Genomic DNA, 12,451 nt, shown 5'->3' with positions numbered 1-12,451 from the left:
TGCTTATTTGGTGGAAGAGAACTGGTGGAAGGAGATCAGAAAGCTGTACGTGACTCTGCTGGCAGGTGCCTGCTGTTTGAATGCAGGGTAAGTCACATCGACACACACACACACACGCACGCACGCACGCACACACACACACACACACACACACACACACACACACACACACACACACACACACACGCAACCACTTTCATTTAGAAGGCTCTTTAGAACGTCTTTTAGAAAGAGACCCCACATTACCTCATGGACCTAAACACTTCAAGTCTCCTAATTTCCATATTGCTCTGCATGACAGCTTACTAAATACTTACGCTGTGTGACCCACTGTGGCAGGATACAATACCCCATCTTGTGAGTTTGTCCGCTTTAGCTCAATTTCATTGATCTGTCTTGTCGCTGTCCTACAAAAAAAAAGAAAAAAAAGAAAAGAAGACCGAATCCCACTACTCAATTTTACATTTGGAGGCCAAAATGTAAAAAGGAGGTATACCTGTCAGTCAGAGAATGCCACATCTATTCTTCAGTACCAATCATCAGATACCACAGTGGTCCCAAATTAGATTCATTCCCCAATTATTCAAAGTATTTGCTTTTGTCTGCCTGGTGCACCAGATGGGTGGGTTGCTCACTTTTGGGAGTAATTCGCTTGATGACATTATTCCAGGCAGGCCCAATCAATCACAGAAAAATGATTTGAAGTTTTTAATCACCCAGCTCTATCATATCATCCAGTTCCTCCATGAATTCTGCAAAGCTCCATTAGAATCTGCAGTTTCAGACAGCTGCCTGGCTTGCTTGCCCACACCTGGCCCATCTGTAGTCCCAGTTAACTGACTGGCAGTCACAGGCAGATCAAAGAAGTGCTGTCAGTCAGCCCACTGCTGCAGACTTCTGCAGGCTTCCCCTGACAGCTGCTTGTCACGTCTCTGATCTTCTGTCTGCCTGCTGGCTGCGAGGGAGGCGGGTTGGGTTGGGGGTGCAAGTTTTGGGTGGTGGGTGGCCAGAAGTAGATGGCAAGGCTTGTTTGGAAAGTTGTTTGGGGACTTTTGGGGGAAGTTTGTTCCAGAACTTTACCTGTGCGTGAGCCGAGATGGCATATTATAAGGATGCCTTTTTAACCTCCTGATTTAAGGTTATCCTTAGGAAAACATTTGTCCACTAGGAATTAACAGAGGAGGTCTGTTGTTTTTGTCGAACTATCTGTGGCAATCTGGAATCTAAAAGGGCATCAGTTGGAGGTACAAGGATGAGATCATCACATTGGCCTGCCAAAGGCATGCAGGGAAACAGAACCTCATAATCAGGTTTTACACTCTGACTAAACGCACATGCAGGGATAATCTAGAAGATTGATTCACTGTTAGTGTAATAAAGATGCATCATAAATCCTGATGTAAATTGCTGAGGATAACAAGAGAAGAAGAGCGTGCTTTCCCCTTCTTCTTTCCCTTTCCACAGGTAGTTTTTTTGGGGTGAAAAAATGTGATTGACCAATGAGTAATTGGCTTATAATGAACACAGCGGGAGCAGGGAGAGTGGGGCCATGAAAGAGGAAACACAATGGATGAATAATTACCTATATAATTACCTCTGGGCCCTTAGGAAATGAAGGGGGCAGAGTTCACCTAAGAAGTTGCTGACAAGGATTTTGCCTCCTCTCTTCACAGGACAGGACCATGCATCGAGTGGTCCCCAGTGAGCCTTGTCCCGAACTCAACTGTCCGGAGTCGGAGCAGATTGCTTTGAGTGGCAGATGCTGTAAAGTCTGCAGAGGTATTGAAGAAGCATGATCTTATGCTTCAGAAAACATGCAAGAATTCAGACCTGTTAATGCACGAAACCACCACACCTTTGGAGCATGTTTATATGCTAACTGTTTGATTTTGACATTTGATTTCAGGTCATTCAGCATGACATTTACACATTTTTTTTTTCAAATGAATTCTCTCTACAAGGTGGTTGGGTAGTTTTTCTGTTCTTTTCTGTAAGAAAGATCTCCTTTATTTTAAAATAAATTGCAGCAGTTAAAAAGTGCATGTGAAAATTGAATTGAAAGTTGTAAAATAATAAGTATGGTCTTTAAATTTTTACCTACTCATTCATAGTGCAGCGTAGTTTTCTGTGAAGTCAGATGTAGAGAGCATATTTGAGTGTATTGCCCTCATATACTAGTAAAAAACACCACAGTTAAGATACTGTGGAGGGGAAAAAAAAAAGGTGTGGAGCTATGATATAACCTTTCGACTGCCTCTGTATGCCTCTGTCACTCCTCTCCTTTTCTATCCTCTGAGTCTCACCCTTTTCCTCCCTGCCTCCCGCAGGTCATGACTTCTGCTCAGAGGGCAACGGCTGCATGGAGAACTCTGACTGTGTGAACCTGGAGGCAGGAGACTGCTGTGTTTGTAAGGATGGCTTCCGCCCACTGCGAGATGATAATGCCTACTGTGAAGGTATAGTGTGGTTCTGAATAACAATCTCTGTGTTAAAGTTTAGCATCTAGCTGCTCCCAAAAGCAGTGCCCAGACAAAGGCGAAGGTTTTATAGATTTATTGAAAAGCAGAACTTGAGTGGGAGAGGGTTTAGAGACAGAGGAGTGAAGAAAAGGTGGTCGGGGTTAGCAGTGTATGTCGGGTGAAAAGCATGATGAGGAGCTAAGTACACTGTCAAATTAAGAATAATGTGCAGAATGGAAAGTTAACATTGGCAAAAGAAAGAACAGGAGAAACTGGACCTGAAGTAATGGAGCAGCTAACTCTGGAGGTGATGGTGGGATCTGGCAGGGACTGAGAGGAGAGACAGTTTGATATACGTGGTGAGACAATATTATGTTGTGGTGCCAACCACAGGGGTTTAAGGCTGGAGAGGAATAGCTGTGCACACAGATATGTGTACACGACAGGACCAACAGACTAACAAGAGATGGAAAAGTCTTGGGACAAAGCGCTTTAGAGATGACATTTGCAGCGAGGTGGAAAATGAGGACGTGCTGATCAAAGGATATACTGGATATAAGTCTCTTTATTCTCTCTTACTTTTCTTATTTTTGATGTATTCATTCACTTGTTCAGTGTTCCAAAAGTAATACAGCATTTTTATAATGTTTTATATGAATCATTTTCCTTCCTTTAGACATGCCAACATAATAATAGCCAAGATTTTTCTTTTACTTCTGCAGAGGTCATCTTACAGTCAGTGTGACAGCTTATTTTCCAGCTTCCAAAAGAGTGTTTATGCTTTTCAGTCTGGAGAATTATAAAACGAACTGTACAAAGTTTGCCTCAGGCCTTTGGTAGATAATCCAGCACAAAGAATCCAAAACATTAGGTCACCGTTTCTAAATGTTTATAGTTTTTATTTTACGAAGCAGCAGGTTATTAGTTTCCTAGTTTGACTAAATCTCATTCAAAAGGTTACCCCCCACTCTGTACCCAAAAATGTTTGGAAGCTGTAAATAAAAAGAGAATGCAGCTATTTCTGTAAATCATTAAAACCATAAATACTTGTCGAATGTAAAATTGTTTTGATGCTGACAACATGTGTCAGACTGAGAGAACAAAAGACTAAAAAGATGAAGAAGGCTTCAGCACTGTGAACGACTAATTGGGAAAATAGGTGAACATAGATTAACTTAAAAATAATGTACCTCAGTCTTAAAATAAGATAATTTGGGTTTTTCATCCTCAGGTTGCATGATGTCATTAAAGGATTCAGGGAATCTGGAGAAAGTGCTGTACAGGGGACAAGTAGAAACCAGCTCTAAATGGCCATAATCTTTGTGCCCTCAGGTAGCACCGCATTAAAAACAGACTGATTCTCTAGCTGAAGTCACTGCACTGCCTTCGGGAGCAAAAAAACATTGCCATCAAACAGCTACAGCAAATAGCTGCTTGCAAAATCAAAATCATGGACTCTGCGTGCGTTTTGATGCATAAATGGCAGAGAAACCATTCTGTACAGTATTGATGATAGTGTGAGGTCCATAAATATGAGTAACTTCCCATTGATGCAAATGATAAGGCCGGTTTTGGAGCAACATACTGTATGTCGCCATCAAGATGATGTCTTATTCAAGGACAGCTTTGCTAAACCACATCCTGCATTTCTTTAAACTTTTTGGCCTTGTAATCAAACACTCTTTGAAAATATTCAGCTTGTTATGAAAAATAGAAAAGAATTAATGGTTCTCATCCTAAAACTCCAATTTTGTTATTTAATGTGTGATGTTTCAAGCACACCTGCTCTTCATCAGACTGTGAAACACAGGGCAGCGGCATCTTATCGCCTGTGACAGGTCACATGATTGACCATGATTGATAGCAATAACATCTCATCAGAACCGAATCGTGCCTTGTATAGGACAAACAGTTGATAAATAATCTACAGGTCATGCATATTGTAACTCAGATAAAGGTGCCTCAGCAGACAAAAGCACATTATGAAAAAACAAAAACTACAAATTAGGCCCTGAAACCCAGGAGAGTTAAATAATTTGCAAATGACTGCATTCTATTTAAATGTTATACTTTGCTGGTTTTATGCTTAGTTGGTTAAAGTGTCTGTCTTGTAAACAGGAGATCCTGGGTTCAAATCCCAGCAGTGCCTGATTTGTAGTGTTTGTTGTCATTGTTAACAGAAGGTAGATTTCCACAATTTCATGTACAATGACAATAAAGGGCTCTTCTATTCTATTCTGTTCTTTTCTCTCACACAGCCTGGCTTTCATCAGAGTCAGCTTTTTACATTTTTTATCTAAAAAATGGAAACACATGGGAGCATTTTCAAAATATTTTCCCATAAACCCCTTAGTTGAATTCATGGTCTTTTTTTTCACATAATCCTGTTGTGATGGGAAATGTAATCCTCTCATTATCTGTGTCCACATCAACAATAACTGCTTTTCATAATACAATTCGAGACCCTTGTGTTTGTCCTCTTAGTCAGTAGATTAATTTCTGATATAAAAACAAGCTCAGAGTTTGTATGTGTGCATATGTTATTGGTCTCTCTGTTGGCCATCAGATCGCTCATCACTGAGGTCATGTATTACTAAATGCCTGCAAAGGTTCACAAGTCTGCTGCCTTTCTGCGCTTTTAAGTCAAACACAATGGGATTAATTATATCAGCGCTCTTCCTTTACACAAAGAGACACTGTTTTCCTTTATTGCCTTTTGAACGCCCCACACTTTTAAATTGCCCGACTGAAAAACATTGTCTCCACCTCATTGAGCAGGTCATTTTATGTTGATGGGGAAGCTATGAAAAACCTGCTCACAGAGTTCAAACGTTCACCCTAGAAATTGATGGCGCTTCAGATGAATTTCTCATCTGCCATCTTGGTGGAATCTTACCAGATGCGTCATTAAAAAATGATAACTTTATCATCTCCAATGCTATCCTGTACTAAAAAATGTAGCAAACATCATGTAATAACTGCTACCCCTGTGTATCTCTGGCATTAATGAGCAAACAGGGTATCAAAGTTATTTAGATTCATCTGCTTTTGACCCCGACAGCTGCCCTGTCAATATTCAGCCTTCTTGATCTTTCTTTTTTTTATTGTGTCTGTGCAGTTTTAGACCCTCAGTCCGTGAGTTCATGCCTACAGTCATCGCTCTCTCTCTAATGTAATCAAGATGTGGCTCAAGTGTCACATAAGAAGACAGGCTTCTTATTTTTTTTTTTTTTAAATTGTAACAAGGGTGTAAAATGATTGAGTAGTAGTACTTCACAGCTTCAGTGGATCGCACATTAATTTAGTGGTATGAGCAGTTGTCCAGGTAATTAGTCAGAGGGAATCTGCATAATTACAGATACTATCTGACTTAAGTTAATGAGGAGTAATGCTGTGGGTTGCAGGTTGTAATCAAATAGTAAATGCAACCCTCATCCACCATAGCAGTGTATCTCCATGATGTCCTTGAAAACAACATTCAGACAATGGTGGGCAATAACGAACATTAACGGCAGCGCCGTTGCTGAGGTGGAACCAGTGTCACAAAAGGTAAGTGTAAACAAATGTGCAACAGGAATAATTTAGCACAGTGCTAAATAATTTGTTTTCTTAAACATTATTGCTGTTGTGTGTTTGTTTACACTTACCCAGTAATAAATCCCACAGTGGTGGAGGTACTTGCTACTTACTAAACATTAGTTATAGAATATGAAACATTGTACAGCTTCTCAACAGGAGAAAGGAATTTAAAATGCTATACCTAAACCATTACCTTGAAAATATTGCTTATATTGTAGGCAGTACATCAGGAAGATTGTGAGTATGAGTCAGACTGAAGCAAAGGATTTTGTATAATAACAAGAAGACTGAATTTAAACTTTCTGTTGAATTAGTTACATTAAACGTATCTAAACCCCTGTTTTGAAGGCTCGTGTTGAGCTTTTTGGTTGCCTTCATATTTGTATTTTTTAAGTAGACGTTCAAAGTGAGCATCAAGCAAAAATTTAATTATATGCAACATTCACTGACTGGAAGAAATTTGTTTAACATTTAAACCTATTTTCTGCACATTCCAGCACATAAAATAAAATATTTTTTTGTGTTTACACTCAGTCTTTCAAATAAATGCAAGTAAAACACAGCAGAAAATAAATAAAATCAAAGACTAGCGGTCCTGTTGCTCTATTTTCACCTGTATAGCAGGAGTGACGTAGGCGGAGGTTTACCCTGGTGCAGGTGTGCCGCAGCGGTCAGTGGAACAATCCGCGAGTTTCTCTGTGAATTTCACATTACGTGGTAGCGCACTCGGTGCTTGCTCGGAAGTTAAGGGGTTTTCTTCCCACTCAGTGAACAGCGGACGCTAATGTTTTTGTCACTTTTTATGGAATCAAACTCAAAGTAAGGTCAGTTCTTCCACGCTTTAAACGCTGCACGCTCCTACTCTCTCCCGCACTCGATATATTATCCATTGTTGATCTGCACACAGCTGTTGCCACGAACGTCGCACTTGCTTACGTCACTGTCATGAGACATTCTCGCAAGAAAATCACGGTTTTAATAACGCAGTAACGCAACGTGCTTACGGGAAAGTAACAGTAATCTAATTACCGTTTTTGCAATAGTAATCCCTTACTTTACTCGTTACTTGAAAAAGTAATCAGATTACAGTAACGCGTTACTGCCCATCTCTGTTGTCCACACAAGAAGTATGTGAAGTAACAATATTATAAAAGCAGGAAAACTCCTGCAAGCATACAGAGGTGTTAGTGTTATAGGCATAAAATATCTGCGCTGACCATCTTAAGACTTTGAATTGATGGAAACTGAGCTTTCTTTTAGGTCCATGAATGGGTTTCACCTCTCATCCGAGGGACTTCTTCAGTTCTAAGAAGTCCCTCAGATCATGTGACCCTTACGACTCGCATGATAATAGGGTGGGTCAACTGCTCTCAGGGCCACCTCAAGTGACAACCCCCCACTGGAGGTTAAATACCTGCTATTCCCCATCAGCTTTTAGAACTGAAGAACCCTCACAGATAAGAGAGAAACGTGTTTATGATCCTAAAGTGAAGCTCGGTTGGCTTCAGTTCAAGCATTTAAGACTACCATAACCTGGCTGACTGACTGTGATATTTACTGACCCTTTCCTGTTAGCTTTCTTCGTGGTATGTTAGGTCTCCTGCTAGCAAACAGTCCACCACAGGTAATGTAGTGAGTTGTAAACACAGACCAAAATAAAATTGAATTGGATCGATCGTGTCTGCTGTCACTGACACTCGGCCTGGCATTTCAAGTTCGGATCAGATTGATGTCCCATCCGAATAACTGATCAGTGCATCATTTATACAGAGTATTCAATGTAACAACAAAGTATCACCTATAAAAGCACAACATTAAGTTCTTATAGGATGCACAATACATTACTATACATAAATAAATGTGGGAAGCATACACATGTAGTGTAAATATCCCAGCAAGTCTTTAATTCATTTCAATTCAATTGAATTTTATTTATTTAGTGCTAAATCACAACAACAGTTACCTTAAGGTGTTTTACCTTAATTCAACAGTACAGCTGCTAGCTTGCTACACAACAGATGTAGTTACAGATATTTGTAATTAGTGATTGTTTTTAGGAAGGAAATAAAAGAAATATCCCATTTTCCTAAAAATATATCCAACAAGATAACCAGCATAACAGTGTCACTTAAGCTGAAAGAGCTGCAGTATTGTAGTAGTGTGAATTGAAAGACTCAAAAAACATGTTAAAAGTTTGCAGCTTGGTTCCTTTTGCTCTTTAGTGATTGCAAGTTTATCACACAAGCTCTTTGAACGTTTTCAGCAGTTCATTCTTGTAGAAATAAGGATGTAGCCACCCATGTCATTACCAGCGTAAAAGTGAGTGCAAGCAGACAGACCTGTGCCTCCAACATCAACACTTCAGGCCCCAAGTATTCATCTCCATTCATCTCGAGAGCAGGCTGACTCTTGCTATGAAATTGGATGGCCGTGATTGTGGTTAGTTTTTGCATCAAAGACTGCACAGAGAAACCTGAAATTGAGTCAATTTGATGATGGAGTTCTCTCAAAAGCAATTGATTTTTTCTTCATCTGTCTCTGTACACAGTACATGATTGTGTGTGTGTGTTTGTGTGTGAGTGAGTGATGCTCAGTTCAACAAAAGAATGTTAGTGTTCATGCACCATTTTGTGGCTGCAATGAGATGTAAAGAAAGATGAATGAAACCACCTGCTTTCAATTCTTAATGAGCTTCAATGCAGCAACACTTGTAGGTGGGATTATAATTCAAACTTTAAGGCAATTATTGTATTGAACAAAGTAGGGAGATTAAAAAAACATAAAAGAAAGAAAAGCATGGGTACACAGCATACAAAACTTTATGTATATGTACACATACGCATATTTTTGGGTTATGTCAAACATAACGCCAAAGATCACTAAAAGCAGAAGCAGATACTAGCTCTTTAAAACATTCCTAGGTCAGAGATGCGCTCAAAATAGCCGATGAGATCACTTCTGTGTAAATTTTTCATAGAAACAGCAGTAGGGAAAACTCAGGGGGATACTAGCCCTGCCTTTGTGTAAGTCTGTGTGGGTGTGTGTGAAGTTGCATGTATGTGTGTGTGTTTGTCTGTGTGTTTGAGCGCTGAGTTCCCCAACAGAAAAAGAGCCCAGTTTTCTCTCCATCCTATTCTCACAGAGCAGTCAGGCTGAAGGCCTATTTTGCTACATGCGTGCATGTGTTTAGGACAGAATTAGACAGAGCGGCGAGCAGTGGAGAAGTGACAGACTGTGTGATTGTCTCTAAATTGAACAATCAGTATAGTTCAACGTGTTGAGATAATGCCATTATTCATCTCAGCATTGTAGAGGACTGCAGGCAGAGAGACATCTCCCATTGTTGTCTGCTTTTTGAAATGCCCTACTTTAGAAATTCACTGTCAGAATTGTGCAAAAATAAGAGCTGTTTGATTTTTTTGGTTGCAATCATATGGGAAATGTTAAAAACGGAACGATATTGTGTTAAATGAAGAAGTGGAGTATGCAACGGGGCTTTGTGTGCATACAATATCACAGATTGTGGCGTTTTATTAACTCACTTTACTCGCTTTACATGCAGGCACAGCCTCATTATTGAATTAATCATGATTTAATGAACCGCATTTAGACAAAAGCACTTCCAGTGTTAAATAGTACAACAAGAAGTGAGGTAACTATATAAGCGTTATGGGGTCATTTGATCCAAATTAAAAGTAAAACACCCTACATGAAAGGTATCTAACCATGAAGATATCAGCCTCTAAGATTTCCGTCTCTACTGCAGCACGGTGCTGGAGAATGGAATTTAACTGGGAATGCTTACAACGCGGAAAACCTACAGAAGTATCGGAATAGCAGTAGTCTGTGTTTCATTATAAACAAATCAACAAAACTAGTGACGTGTTTGCCTCAATGCTTCTGAGTGTCTGGCTTGTCTGTTTTTTGAGCCTGAATTTGTTATTTAGATCAAATGTAACGGATATTTAAAATAGAGGCAAATTCCTAAAACAGCTGTGCATTGAAGTAAACTTAATCTGGAGTGCTCGGGACTCCTATAATCTGTGCATTATTACATATTTGCTGTGATAATGATTGTTTATCTTAGAAGGATGATGTAGAGCAAAAGGATGATGCATTGTAAGAGTGGGACATGTTGACTACTGATGTGGAATTAGAGCAGTAATAATAGTAATAATATAGATATATAAGCCAGGATTTAGGTTCACAGGCAATAGGTGTGGAGTTGTTCCCCTAGCTATCTGTTTGTTTGTTCTTGTGATATTTTGGACACTAAGTACAACTTTACAGCTAGAGAAAAAAACAAAGAAACAATAGTCTGGAAGATAACATTTGAATACATTATATGTGATATTTGGGTGAATTGGTCCTTAAATGCACACAGGATACAGCATATAGGAAAACAAGCATGTCAACACATGGAGATCAATTACGTACTTGAACAAATTACAATTGTAAACGGGGAAATATAACAACTGTATATAAAAGATGGACATACCAAGAGGAAAATTAACAGTTTCTAAATTTCATGGTAATTTATTTTAATGCAAAGAGACAAACAAAAATCCAGAAAAAACACATTACATAAAGGTTATAAATTTCATTGACTGTCAAAAAGTATTTTATCCCCAACTCCCACAGACTGTCTACAAGTAATCAATCAGTTACAGATAATCCGGATCTCAACTCATTATACATATAGAGAACACCCATCCACAGAACCAATTTCTCCCATTCATTTGCAATTACTTGGAAATGAAAGAAACATAAAGTCAACAACAATCGCACTCAGTCTGGAGTGTAAGAACTTGCCTCATGGAGTGAGGATGATCACGAGAAAGGTGGTGGATGTGCCCAAAACTACTCGGGAGGAGCTGGGTAATGATCTGAAGCCAGTTGAGACATCAGTCACCAAGAGCACCGTTAATAACAACACTATATTGTAATGGAATGAAATCTTTCAGCACCCACACGATCCTCATACTCCTTATACTCCACAAGTACAGAGAAGACTTTGGAGAAAGTCCTGTGGGCAGATGAGACCACAATCAAGCCCTTTGGCGTCAACTCGACCCGCCGTGTTTGGAGGAAGAGAAATGCTCATTTGGAGCCAAGGAACATCATCCTCACAGTCAAGCATGGAGGTGGAAACATTATGCTTTCGGGCTGTTTTTCTGTTAATGGTACAGGATGACTTCACCACATTGAGGTGATAACGGTTTGGGCCACGTACCATAAAATTTTAGACGAGAACCACTGTGTACAAACCTGGTGATCAACTACAAGAAACCGCTGTACTTGACAACAAAGGTTTAATTACTATGTCACGTTTTGTTTATTAATCACCTAATTATTCCACTCAATGACATGCAAATCAATTGGTAACTTTTACGTGATGCGCTTTTTTTCCGGATTTCAAGTTGATATTCTGTCTCTCTCCATTAAAATGAAACCACAAAAGAAATTCAACACATCTCGTTTATTTGCGAGCAAGCAGTCTTACAAATTCAGCTGAGAATCGAAAAACTATTTCCCCCCACTGTAAATGACAAAGTGAAGTCACTGTGGAAGCACCTTAATCGCGCACTCTCTCTAATTGCCACCCCACAACAATGGTTGCAAAAAGAAGTCCAATTGTATCGAAGTCTATGAGAAAAGGAACCCACTTCAAAACTGATTTATGAGCGCAGTAAACATTTCCCCGATGAGTTTATGGTCTCCATCAATAATTTGAAATCTGATGTAGTACAATATGATGTTTGTTTTGTAAATGATACTCTTCATTGTTTCAAAACAATAAAGATGATAAAGCAGGGTATGATTTAGTGCATGGCTAGCCTGTGATTGATTGTCCTCCGTTTCTCAGTCAGATTCACCCTTTCAAAGATGGTAGCAGTCAGTTGGTCACAACCAGTTAGCTTGTGCTAATTTTATATTTTTTTGTTAAGAATATTAAAATCAGCAAGGAAAACAAAATTGCACATAACATGTCCTAATGCATATTTTTTAAAAATGATAAAGCAACCACAGGATAATGAGACTGTTGGGCAGAGAATAAAAGCAAGAATTTTAATAATTGATTAAAAAGGACTGGACCACTTGCACGCAGAATGTGTTATCACCCATAAGCCATGAATGTGTGTGTATGTGTGCGCATAGTCGAAGTACACCTTGTGTTTGTGCGCAGACCAATCCCATTGCTGCAGCTGTCTTTTAAATGTCACAAGGTGGCAGCAGGCTAATTGGCACTGACTGAAGAGCACAGCCCGCTCCAAAACCCAATCACTGCTGGGATGAGCCCTGAGCCTTTGGGCTCCCCACCTGCTAGGGCCCTGACCCCCACGCACTTTGATGAATGGCACACATGCACACTCAGGGAAACATATACACACCCTGACTGGTCATGTGTGTTT

At 39.6% G+C, this 12,451-nt stretch overlaps 1 protein-coding gene across 2 annotated transcripts in view; it reads left to right on the top strand.

Moving 5' to 3' along the window:
- nell2a (neural EGFL like 2a) overlaps positions 1-12,451 on the top strand; it is an 84,019-nt gene that overhangs the window by 25,935 nt on the left and 45,633 nt on the right. The window contains exons 10-12 of one of the 2 annotated variants that reach the window (XM_005927782.3): positions 1-87; positions 1,674-1,779; positions 2,328-2,456. In XM_005927782.3, coding sequence (XP_005927844.1) covers positions 1-87; positions 1,674-1,779; positions 2,328-2,456 — 322 coding nt within the window. The remainder of the gene's footprint in view (positions 88-1,673; positions 1,780-2,327; positions 2,457-12,451) is intronic. The other variant, XM_005927783.3, reaches the window with a different exon arrangement.

Source organism: Haplochromis burtoni, unplaced genomic scaffold, assembly GCF_018398535.1.
Source record: "Haplochromis burtoni strain Fernald_Lab_line unplaced genomic scaffold, NCSU_Asbu1 Contig_104, whole genome shotgun sequence".
Lineage (NCBI taxonomy): Eukaryota > Metazoa > Chordata > Actinopteri > Cichliformes > Cichlidae > Haplochromis > Haplochromis burtoni.
Note: the sequence above shows the minus strand (reverse complement) of the source record. Positions and strands in the feature narration are given on the sequence as shown.